Source organism: Pseudorca crassidens, chromosome 2, assembly GCF_039906515.1.
Source record: "Pseudorca crassidens isolate mPseCra1 chromosome 2, mPseCra1.hap1, whole genome shotgun sequence".
Lineage (NCBI taxonomy): Eukaryota > Metazoa > Chordata > Mammalia > Artiodactyla > Delphinidae > Pseudorca > Pseudorca crassidens.
The window spans coordinates 140,788,918-140,801,914 of record NC_090297.1 but is presented as its reverse complement, the minus strand read 5'-3'; the positions used below and the strand labels follow the sequence as shown (position 1 = coordinate 140,801,914).

The following is a 12,997-nucleotide window of genomic DNA, read 5'->3' as shown; positions in this document are numbered from 1 at the left end:
GTGATTCTTTACCCTGTCTAGGGTAATTTCATAGGCATGCACTGATCACAATTTTGCTGAATATTCAAGAGGGATCCTGTGCAAATCACAGTACTCAGTGCAGCTCTCGTCTCTCTGATTGTCTTATGAATTCAGACTAGCCTTCTTCTACTCTCAGTTCTATGTTCTCAATTCAGGAATCCTGTGGGCCTCATTTCCCTTCCCTATGCCTTAGCCTGCACACTCTTAAATCAATAAGTTGGGAAATTGTAGGGTTCACCTCTTTTGTTTCCTAACTCAGGTATCACAGTTGTTCTAATGTGTTTTGTCTGGGGTTTTTTGGTTGGTGTTTGTTTTTTTGATTTTGGTTGTTTCAGATGGGGAGGTAAATCTCATCTCTGTTACCCTGTTTTAGCCAGAGTGTTAAAGTTCTGTAAAAAGATAACTTGAACCTCTAGTTACTTAAGAACTTAAAGGTAAATGTTTGTAGGGTTAATGTATTTTTTCTTATAGGTTCAACTTTTAGATACAAAGAGACAGCTGGATACTGAGACTAATCTTCATCTTAACACAAAAGAACTGTTAAAAAATGCTCAAAAGGAAATTGCTACATTGAAACAGCACCTTAGTAATGTGGAAGTCCAGCTTGCTTCTCAGTCCTCACAGAGAACTGGTAAAGGTAAATAATTAAGTAGGCTGATAAAAAGTACCTCTTTAGGTTTATAACATATCCTGTAGATAAATAGCCTATTCTTTGTGGATACTAGCAAAAGATTTAAAAAACAAAAAACCTTTATTGTTCCTATAGTAAAGCTCAGTTTTCCACTTAAATTAATAAATTTGCAGACTTGGAAGATTCGGAATAGTTGTACATATGGCAGCTGACCAAGATATGCTCTTAGTTTTCCAATTATTGAAACCATTTTACTGATACTTTAAGAATGTTTCTCTTGTGGAGGGTTAATATTTGAATTTTTAACTCTCCCTTTCGAGATGAGGTTACTTGTTGAATTTGTAATGATATGGCTCACTTACAGAAATAATTGGTTGGCTTGGTCTCTTTTAGAGCAACATTTCTAATTTTTGCTCATTGATAGCCACAGGTAAAAGATTTGTCTCATTAGGTTTTGCTTCTCTTTGTCAATACATTATTTCAAATGCAAAGCCATTGTGTCCAGATTTTCTACATGGTTTTATTTCTTAATAGAAGAGAAATTTAAAACATAAGTATATATGTGTATATGTGATATATATAGTATATGTATATAATTATCCAATACTTCTTTCTTGTTATCATATGGTATGAAAACATTCTTTCTAATCTGCAATTTCTTCCTTTTCCATGAATTTTAGAATGAAAATTGCACTAAATGATTAAGGTGTAGTGTTTTGGAATAAACAACGTTTAAATAAATTAAGAATGGTAATTTCTTCAAGTAACTGTCTCAGTTTAGTGGAAATATTTTGTATTCTCTTTTTAAGTATCTTTTTTTTAAAAAAATATTTGTAACAGCAAAGTTCTTTTGAAGAAATAACATACTAACAGTAACCTGGTTTTATTTTGGTATTCAGTATGGGTTGAAATATACTTTTTAGGTAGTTAACTACTTATTTCAGCCTTAATCCTAACTTCACAGTCAGGATTGATAACAGTCATCTCTAATATCTTTTAACGTGTTCATTTTAAGAAAGCTGTTAAATCTTTTAGGTCAGCCTAGCAACAAAGAAGATGTGGATGACCTTCTGAGTCAGCTAAGGCAGGCAGAAGAGCAGGTGAATGACTTGAAGGAAAGACTCAAAACAAGCACTAGTAATGTGGAACAGTATCGTGCAATGGTTACTAGTTTGGAAGAGTCCCTCAACAAGGAAAAACAGGTATATACAATTTTGAAATCGGTTTGCGTACACTTACTAACTTTTTTTTTTAAGTTAGGTTGTTGCTATGTGTAAGACACTGTGTAAAAGTATGGATTTGACTGACATTGCACTTACCTCTTAAGAGTGCTTGAGTCTAATAAGCCAAATAAAACAAACAAAAAGATCACACAAACTTTGTGCAACATGGAAAGTGTATTGCTGTAGAAAAGGTATAGATGAAATGTTGATGTGAGTGGGAGGTAGGTGAGATTATTTGTCTTTTGAGTATGCATAACTCCACAGGAGAGAAGGCGTTTGTGTCCAGCCTTGAAAGAAAGCATCATTTGGATAGTTAAAGGTAGGAAGTTATTCCACGTAGAAGGCACCATCAGCCAAGATAAAAAGGCTAGTTAGTGTGTTGCATTTATGAAGTGAAATAGTGAGGAATATAATTATAAGCGTAGTCAGGAGCCAAATGTGAAAGGTTTTCAAGTCATACTAAATTATACGTTGTAAGATTATTGAGGCATTGATTTTTTTCCAACATGTCATAACCAGAATTTGCTTTAACTAGAAAGATTAATGTAATAGATTGGAGGGTACAAAGTTTGTTTTGGAGGCTATAGCAATAGACTAGGGCCACAGTTTTAAAAGATCCTTTCGTGGCTGGCATCATGAAAATCAAAATATGTGGGGAGAAAAACCCCTTTCAGTGGTAGAATGGACAGATTTGGCAAGTGGATATGAAGAATGAGGGGAAAATGAAAATTGGAAATTTCACTTCAAAAAAGAAAAATGACCAGTAAACAGGTAGAGAGGTAAATTATGCATAGTTTTAAGTGATGTTTTTGAACTCTTGAATCAGCATTTGATGGATTTTTTTAAAAAAAATACGAGGCAAACATTAATTTTAGTATTTTTTAAATTTAGTTTAGATTTGGGGAAAGTAACTGTATAATTTTAAATATGTATATTCTTTGTATCTTATTGTTTGGTTGATGGCAAAGGTGACAGAAGAAGTACATAAGAATATTGAAGTTCGCTTAAAAGAGTCAGCTGAGTTTCAGACACAGCTGGAAAAGAAGTTAATGGAAGTAGAGAAGGAAAAACAGGAACTTCAGGATGACAAGAGAAGAGCCATAGAGAGCATGGAACAACAGGTAAATTAAGTTTTTACCATATCAATCACTTTTTCTATGGTAAGAATTTAAATTCTTTTAATTAGCTCATCAGCTACTATTCAGTTCATCTCAACAGATATTGAATGAACACATACCCAACAATTTTAGTTTTATGTTTTACTCTGTACATCTGCACATGTTTCCTTTTGGATATTTAAGACTACTTTATGGTACTAGGTATCAGTGCTGCTTTTTAGAAGCCTCTGCCTAAAAATTGACTTTTGCAGATAGTAATATGGAGTCAACATAGACCTGCAAAATTTGTCCAGTAGATTATATCAGGTTATGACTATTATAAATTTAGTAAGAAGTCTTTGGGCTACTTGTATTTTGAAAAATCTATCTTCAGTATTTTTAAAGTAAGTTTGCAATTAACTCTGGTTTTAATCTTGTTCTTCTGATTTAGTTATCTGAGTTAAAGAAAACACTCAATAGTGTTCAGAATGAAGTACAAGAAGCTCTTCAGAGAGCAGGCACAGCTTTGAGTAATGAGCAGCAAGCCAGACGGGACTGTCAGGAACAAGTAAGTGTCACTCTTAGAGCCAGTTATCGAGAAGTGAGCTTTGATCTTAGGGAACAGTTCTTGGAGTATATTAATGCATTTTGGGGATTGGTGAATCTTACAAAAATGCAGGTTTATTTCCACTCTTGTGGAACTTGGAATAACATCAGTTGAAAAGTATATATGAAGGCTAAAAGTAAACACAGGTTCCCCCTGCTGTCCAAAAGTAGAAAGTTCCTATGAAGCCGTGTGTAAACTGCAATGTCATGAAGTGAAGAAACAATTAGCTTAGGACACATCTTGCTAATGGAAGCACAAAATAAATTGAGATAAAGCATAGATGCTCACAGACACAATTCAAAGCTCTGACAGCTTGATATTGAGATTCTGAGTGTAGTTCTCAGGGAGGGAGCTTGGCGGTGCCTCTCTTGCTACTCGGGGTGCGCACAGCCTCTATAATGGCTCCGGCAAAACAAACGCTGAACACTTTTCACTTTTCTCCTTTTTTTGTAAAAGCAAAAATGCTCTTTGGATTTCTTTTGGTTAGCAAAAACAGACGCTAATGTAGGTTTTTCATAAAAGCAAAGTGGCATAAAGCAAACTTTCAAAAAGTAGGAGATACCTGTAGAGCAATATCCATTAACAAAACAAAGTTGATAAATGGGAAAAATATAGAAAAATAGGAGTAGGAGATTACATGTGTACTTGCTTTCACTTGCAAACATTCTTTTTTTTTTTTTTTTTTTTTTTTGCGGTACGTGGGCCTCTCACTGTTGTGGCCTCTCCCGTTGCGGAGCACAGGCTCTGGACGCGCAGGCTCAGCGGCCATGGCTCACGGGCCCAGCCGCTCTGCGGCATGTGGGATCTTCCCAGACCGGGGCACGAACCCGTGTCCCCTGCATCGGCAGGCGGACTCTCAACCACTGCGCCACCAGGGAAGGCCTGCAAACATTCTTTCATTATTGTAGTCCTTCACTAATTCTGGTTGTAAAGCTGTACTACAGACACGATAGAGATACTTTTCTCAACAAAATAATTTTAATACCTTTTTAATGTATTACTGAGCTTACACAGATTTCTATACACCACTGTTTATAAGCTTTAAAAGTACACAACCACATTATTTAAGTATACATACAGCATGCACACACACGTATATGTGATACTGCTTTTTATGAACAAGAAATGGTAAAACAATTCAGGAAAATGGGAATTATTGAAATGGTAGAATGGGAAGGAAAGACATGTAAGGATATTGGAAACATTCTCATTTTTATGTTTGGTGGTATATTAATAGCCATTTGTTGGGTTACTATTCTTTATTGCTTACATATTGCTTATATACATAACATGTATATGTATCAGGATTACTTTAAAAATGGAATACAGGGGAAAGTGCTTCAAATTGAAGGTAAATTAGACAAAAATGAATTGTCTTTGGCTTATTGCCAAACAGCATAATATTGGAAATTAGAATCAAATAATGTATCCATTTTTCAGTACTCAAATAGATTATTTTCATTTACCTTCATTCACTTTGTGTATATATATGTATTTTATGTAACTCAGTTATATTTAGTCTTTTTTTCATAAAGGCTGTTCCGAGTTACTATATCATCTTCTTAAGTTTCATTTTGAACAGATGTTTAATATTTCATTAAATAGATAGTGTGATTTTTTTTTTAATTTTTTAACATCTTTATTGGAATATAATTGCTTTACAATGGTGTGTTAGTTTCTGCTTTATAACAAAGTGAATCAGTTATACATATACATATGTCCCCATATCTCTTCCCTCTTGCGTCTCCCTCCCTCCCACCCTCCCTATCCCACCCCTCTAGGTGGTCACAAAGCACCGAGCTTATCTCCCTGTGCTGTGTGGCTGCTTCCCACTACAGTGTGATTTTTAATCATTCTCCTATTTTGGTACATTTAGAGATTGTCTTCACTTTTATTACTTTAAATAATACAATGTGCATCTTTTCAAAGATTAGCTTTATGGGTTTTTAATCATCTATGTCAATGGGGAAATAATTCCTTTCAGGCTAAAATAGCTGTGGAAGCTCAGAATAAGTATGAGAGAGAATTGATGCTACATGCTGCTGATGTTGAAGCTCTACAAGCTGCCAAAGAACAGGTTTCCAAAATGGTGTCAGTGCGTCAGCACTTGGAAGAAACAACCCAGAAAGCAGAATCACAGTTGTTGGAATGTAAAGCATCTTGGGAGGAAAGAGAGAGAATGTTGAAGGTATTATTGTACATCATAATCATATTGTACATCAGAATGTTTAGAGAATTGAAAGTTTTTTTTTAATGTACATTGGAAAATCTGGTATTATGATAGACTCTTGGATTATAGGATGAAGTTTCCAAGAGTGTGTCTCGCTGTGAAGATCTAGAAAAACAAAACAGATTACTTCATGATCAGATTGAAAAATTAAGTGACAAAATCGTCGCCTCTATGAAGGAAGGTGTACAAGGTCCATTGAATGTATCTCTCAGTGAAGAAGGAAAATCTCAAGAACAAATTTTGGAAATTCTCAGGTAAATCCAATATATTCTTAATGCTTTTTACTTCTGTGGTTAACAACAATTATGAAGTTTACACTATAAAAGTATAAATTAGAGAAGTGGGAGTTACAGGATATTTAGGCATAAAGCTCATTTTGTCTCTTATTAGTCAACAAAGCCACTATCACCCAATTAGTGATCACTTTTGACATTTAGACATATGCCAATTTAAATAAATTAGTTCAAGTTGAATCTAATAGTAAGAACTTGAGTGGGTTCTTTAGAAAATTAATTGCCTTTCGGATTATTTTAAAGATAGAAGCCACTGTCTGTAATAAAATATATCCCCCATTATTTTTTAATGAAAGCATTTTGTAAAAATAGTTTTTAAAGTGAATGATTTTTGTCATCTTAAAAATTATCCAAGTTTTGAAATGTTATGTTGTTGGCATTTTTCTATTCAAATAAAATACATATTCTTGTAGATTTATACGACGAGAAAAAGAAATTGCTGAAACTAGGTTTGAAGTGGCTCAGGTTGAGAGCCTGCGCTATCGACAAAGGGTTGAACTTTTAGAAAGAGAGCTGCAGGAACTGCAGGATAGTCTAAATGCTGAAAGGGAGAAAGTTCAGGTATGTATCCTAAGCTTTAAGAAAGCACTTGTTAAATCAAGAGATGAGCTCATTTCAGTTTCTAATAACATAAAATTTAGTTTGAAATAAGCATTCTTTTTAAACGTGTAAATTCATTAAACATTAGTAAACACTGGCACAATACAGTGGTGAGAGACTAATGGTAACCAGACTGACTGGTTTCAAATTCTAGCTTCACACCGTGAGATGTGTGCCTTGGATATATTGTTTAACTTCCTTGCTCTTAAACTTCCTTGTCTGTAATATTGGGGTGATAATAATAGTGAGGATTGAGTTAGTGCACATGAAGCGTTTAGAATCATGTCTGGTACACAGTGAGTGCTTAATAAATTTCAGTTATCTTAATTTATTGCTGTAGTTTTCATGATAGATTGATAGTCATTTTAGAAAAAAAGGTAGGTTGAAACTGCTACAGAATATTCCTTTCTCATCAGAGGTGCAAAATGTAGTCAAAACAATTGACCAAAGGAGAATAAAAGATGCTTAGTGAATATGTGATCACAACATAAGCTTATTAACTCCTAGTCCACACTACCACCCAAAGGCTTACTATTGCATAACAGCTGTACATCTGGAAGGAAGGAAATTAAGACCTTGAATCATTTATCTTCTTTTAACTGATAGTTGGAATGCCTGCTAGAGATAAACCATTGAAACAGGGGAAAGTGAATAATTGAACAATTAGATTTATTGGATTTACATTTTCAGAGAGAAATTTAAAATTCCAGAGTTATATCCTATTGAGAAAACAACCCAAATTCAAACATTTCTCATTACGGAAATAATAAACAGACCCTGTAATTCAATGGAGTTAACACTTGGAGGAAAAGAGCAGAATTGGGGTTTCTAACAAAGATTGTATATTCTCTCAGTCTCTTCTGCTTTCTTTGCTGTTCCTTTGGGCTGCAGAAAGGCAAATAATACTAGTAGAAAATGCCCAGCTCAACAAACTCTTACATATAGTCAGAGGAGAGTCAAGAAGTAACATACATTATATCAAAACTAATAGAATGTCTACCAAAGATGAACAGTGTAGCACGGCAGTCATGAACCATAGATTTTAAAATGGTGAAGGAATAAAGTAACATGTGCAAAAGATGGATAATTATACTCAATGAGAACAGAAGAAAAGGTCTTCACAAATTAACAAATACTCAGTAAAATTTCTCAGAACCAAAGAGATGAAACAACTGAGTGAAATATAAAAGAGTTTCTGAAAAAGGGGGAAAAAACTGAGGATCAAAATAACATTGTTTTAGAACTATTTTAATTCAGTGTAGCAAGAAAAAGAATAGATACAGAAAGATCTGGATTGATGTTCTTACCTAATGTAAAAACTATTTGTCAGCAGGATTTGTAGTATCTTTTTACTTTCATCTTTTAATTTCTAGTATTTGTTTAAACTCTGTAATTAGCATAATTACAGAAAAACATGTAAGACTTCTAAGAATTTGTTTAAAAGTTGACATTTAAATCCTTTTTACTTTTGTAGGAAAGATTAGAACTGGTAGGAAAAGGTAGGTCTTAATCTATTGTTATATGTTGCTGTATACATGTTTGAAATCTTTAGGTAACTGCAAAAACAATGGCCCAGCATGAGGAACTGATGAAGAAAACCGAAACAATGAATGTAGTTATGGAGACCAATAAGATGCTGAGGGAAGAAAAGGAAAGGCTAGAACAGGATCTACAACAGATGCAAGCCAAGGTTTGTAACTTACTAATGAAGAGAAGAGGTACATTATTTTTAATAGTATTTTAAATAAACTCTCACATCAGGTATTAAAAAAAATACTGGAACTATTTTCAGGTGAGGAAACTGGAGTTAGATATTTTACCCTTACAAGAAGCAAATGCTGAGCTGAGTGAGAAAAGCGGTATGTTGCAAGCAGAGAAGAAGTTATTAGAAGAAGATGTCAAACGTTGGAAAGCACGTAACCAGGTAAGTGCAGTTAAACCCATTCCAAAATATGGAAACATGTTGATTTAAAATAATAGGGTAAAATTTAAGGGGATAAAAATGTTTGATGAGCTAGTGGAAAGTATTATGCGTTGATCAGTAAAAGTCTAACATGTAACCTCTACATACGTGATAGGCATTAAACTTATAACTCAGTTTTTAAAGTTTTGGTTACGTTTTGTATATTTTTAAAAACAGCTAATTTATTTACTTGTATTCCAAATTTAGGCTTTTGCTTTATCTCTAAAATGCTTTGGTATGTGATAAATGGATTTATGTAGCTTACTGAATCACTTTAAGAAGACTTGTTCACTGACTGGTACCTTTTTAGGAGGGACAAAACCATATAGCATAGTATGGTTAGAAACGCCAGCTCTAATAAATGAATTTAGTAAAGTAGCAGGATACAAAATTAATGCACAGAAATATCTTGCATTCCTATACCCTAATGATGAAAACTCTGAAACAGAAATTAAGGAAACACTCCCATATAACACTGCAACAAAAAAACTAAAATACCTAGGAATAAACCTACCTAAGGAGACAAAAGATCTGTATGCAGAAAACTATAAGACACCGATGAAAGAAATTAAAGATGATACAGATGGAGAGATATATCATGTTCTTGGACTGGAAGAATCAACACTGTGAAAATAACAATACCACCCAAAGCTATCTACAGATTCAATGCAATCCCTATCAAACTACCAATGGCATTTTTCACAGAACTAGAACAAAAAATTTCACAATTTGTTTGGAAACACAAAAGACCCCGAATAGCCAAAGAAATCTTGAGAAAGAAAAACGGAGCTGGAGCAATCAGGCTCTGTGACTTCAGACTATACTACAAAGCTACAGTAATCAAGACAGTGTAGTACTGGCACAAAAACAGAAGTATAGATCAATGGAACAGGATAGAAATCCCAGAGATAAACCCATGCACATATGGTCACCTTATTTTTGATAAAGGAGGCAAGAATATACAATGGAGTAAAGACAGTCTCTTCAATAAGTAGTGCTGGGAAAACTGGACAGCTACATGTAAAAGAATGAAATTAGAACACTCCCTAACACCATACACAAAAATAAACTCAAAATGGATTAAAGACCTAAATATAAGGCCAGACACTATGAAACTCTTAGAGAAAAATATAGGAAGAACACTCTATGACATAAATCACAGCAAGATCCTTTTTGACCCACCTCCTAGAGAAATGGAAATAAAAACAAAAATAAACAAATGGGACCTAATGAAATTTCAAAACTTTTGCACAGCAAAGGAAACCATAAACAAGACAAAAAGACAACCCTCAGAATGGAAGAAAATATTTGCAAACGAAGCAACTGACAAAGGATTAATCTCCAAAATATACAAGCAGCTCATGCAGCTCAATTATCAAAAAATAACAACCTAATCCCAAACTGGGCAGAATACCTAAATAGACATTTCTCCAAAGAAGATATACTGATTGCCAACCAACACATGAAAGGATGCTCAACATCTCTAATCATTAGAGAAATGCAAATCAAAACTACAATGAGGTATCACCTCACACCAGTCAGAATGGCCATCATCAAAAAACCTACAAACAATAAGTGCTGGAGAGGGTGTGGAGAAAAGGGAACCCTCTTGCACTGTTGGTGGGAATGTATATTGATACAGCCACTATGGAAAACAGCATGGAGATTCCTTAAAAAACTAAAAATAGAACTACCATACGGCCCAGCAATCCCACTACTGGGCATATACCCTGAGAAAACCATAATTCAAAAAGAGTCATGTACCACAATGTTCATTGCAGCTCTGTTTACAATAGCCAGGACATGGAAGAAACCTAAGTGTCCATCGACAGATGAATAGATAAAGATGTGGCACATGTATACAATGGAATATTACTCAGCCATATAAAGAAACGAAATTGAGTTATTTGTAGTGAGGCAGATGGACCTAGAGTCTGTCACACAGAGTGAAGTAAGTCAGAAAGAGAAAAACAAATGCCGTATGCTAGCTAACACATATAAATGGTTCTGAAGAACCTAAGGGCAGGACAGAAATAAAGACGCAGACATAGAGAATGGACTTGAGGAAACAAGAAGGGGGAAGGGTAAGCTGGGACGAAGTGAGAGAGTGGCTTTGACATATATACACTACTAAAGGCAAAATCAGTAGCTAGTGGGAAGCAGCTGCATAGCACAGGGAGATCAGCTTGGTGCTTTGTGATCACCTAGAGGGGTGGGATAGGGAGGGTGGGAGGGAGATGCAAGAGGGAGGAGATATGGGGATGTATGTGTATGTATAGCTGATTCGCTTTGTTTTAAAGCAGAAACTAACACACCATTGTAAAGCAATTATACTTCAATAAAGATGTTAAAAAAAAAAAAGAAATGCTAGCTCTATATTCAAACAAAAGATTGGGAATTGGCCTTACCACATACTAGTTACGTGATTTGTGAAAATGAGAACATTAATCTTTCTGAGCCAATTTTCCTTATTTGTGAAAATGAGGACATTATACCCCTCTTCATGTTACAAAAATTAATAAATGAAGCAGTTCACACAGCACCTAGCACCTGGAAAATGCTCTAGGGAACCACTCATATCTGAAGAGGACTATAGAATATTAGAGCGCATTTATTCTTTTTTTTTAATCAAACAAGCAGTCTGAAAAATCAAGAAAGGAGGATAATCTGCCCAAATCTAGATACATTCCTGTTAAATTATGATGCCTTCTTTCCTAGTTAATGGAATCAATTATTTACAATTATTTTCATATTTTTGTTTAGATTGTAATACATTATGACATTTTTTCCCTTGTATGTGTCACTTTAATGAAATTAGGTATTTAATATTAATATTAAAAGCTTGTAGATTCTTTGGATCCCTTTTTTGGCTCCATTGTAACGATTCTGAAATGTTCCTTTGCAGCTATGAAAAATAATAGTGAATGACATTTATTTTATTTCCCCCTTCCATTTTGGCTAAACATCTTAGCTAAACAAAGGAACTAAAGCTTTGATCTTATTTTCTTGTAGTTTGGTGCTTGATCACTATATATGCAAGTAGCAAATGTAAACACAAATACTCTGATACTTTGTTATAGCACATTAGTTTCATAAAACCTATAAAACCATATTATGCATTTTTGCTGTTGTAGCATCTAGTGAGTCAACAGAAAGATCCAGATACAGAAGAGTATCGGAAGCTCCTTTCTGAAAAGGAAGTTCATGCTAAGCGTATTCAACAATTGACTGAAGAAACTGGAAGACTTAAAGCTGAAATTGCAAGGTATGTGGAAGAAACCTTAAGTTGTATACAATTCTTGAAATCTTAAAGAAGTTTGTTTCTATTCTTTATGTGACCCCCTAAGTGCTTCCTGATTTTTTAAAGAATGGAAAGTGCTGGAGCCCTTACATGTGGCTTTCCTTTTATTACTTTATAGAGCAAAGCAAGCAGTAATTTAGTTTTATGCCTTCATATATGCATTATTTCTCAATATTTTATTACTTTTTAAAAAACTACATAGTTGGTATGAATCTAAAGCAAACTTTTTAAAATAGTCAATGACTTTTGCAAGTAGATTTATCTTTTATTTTTTTGGGTTAACATATATTCATGAATCTATTTTGAAAGTTTTTAATAAAGAAAGTTTTTAAATGAACTTATAGTGAAATATTGGCTTTTAAAGATAAATGTAATGTTAAAATTAATGTTTCTGGTTTACCTCTTTTAAGCTTCAATGTCCTTTGTCCCTGTCATAGCCCCTATTTATGTGATACTTGATAAGCTTACAAATTTTTGTCATATTTATTCTCTTATTTTTTTCATAACAGTAGTCTGGCATTTTAAATAGGAGAGATATTACTTAATTTTAAAGATGAGGAAGCTAAGATTCAGAAAGGTACCCAAGCTTATAAGGTTAGTAGCGGTTAAACCCATGTTCTTAATTCAGGTCATCTGATTTCAAGTTCTGTTCATGATAACAGTACAGGGGTTGGCAGACTATAATCCACAGGTCTTTTTTTGTACAGCTGGAAGCTAAGAATGATTTTTACATTTTTTAAGTGTTGTAAAAAAGGAGGAAGAGGAACATGTAACAAACATTGTATGTGGCCTATAAAGCCTAATATACTTACTCAGCACACAGTAGAGTGGAAAGAGTATAGATTTTGCTATCAGACAGATGTGGATTAAACTCTGTATACCAACGCAGAGTAAAAGTGTGCATGTTACTTGACCATTTGTAGCTCAGTTTTTCTCATCTCTAAAATGGGCATGTATGACATATAATAAGTAAATCAGATCTTTCTAAAGGACCACAGGTTCATAAGTTAAGAAATTATCTTTTGAAGTGT

At 34.0% G+C, this 12,997-nt stretch overlaps 1 protein-coding gene across 3 annotated transcripts in view; it reads left to right on the top strand.

Annotated features, from left to right (window-relative positions):
• TPR (translocated promoter region, nuclear basket protein) overlaps positions 1–12,997 on the top strand; it is a 64,778-nt gene that overhangs the window by 26,499 nt on the left and 25,282 nt on the right. For all 3 annotated transcript variants that reach the window (XM_067728942.1, XM_067728940.1, XM_067728941.1), the window contains exons 21-30: positions 493–658; positions 1,688–1,854; positions 2,844–2,996; positions 3,424–3,540; positions 5,564–5,767; positions 5,879–6,063; positions 6,516–6,663; positions 8,255–8,392; positions 8,495–8,626; positions 11,800–11,930. In XM_067728942.1, the coding sequence (XP_067585043.1) occupies positions 493–658; positions 1,688–1,854; positions 2,844–2,996; positions 3,424–3,540; positions 5,564–5,767; positions 5,879–6,063; positions 6,516–6,663; positions 8,255–8,392; positions 8,495–8,626; positions 11,800–11,930 (1,541 nt within the window). The remainder of the gene's footprint in view (positions 1–492; positions 659–1,687; positions 1,855–2,843; positions 2,997–3,423; positions 3,541–5,563; positions 5,768–5,878; positions 6,064–6,515; positions 6,664–8,254; positions 8,393–8,494; positions 8,627–11,799; positions 11,931–12,997) is intronic.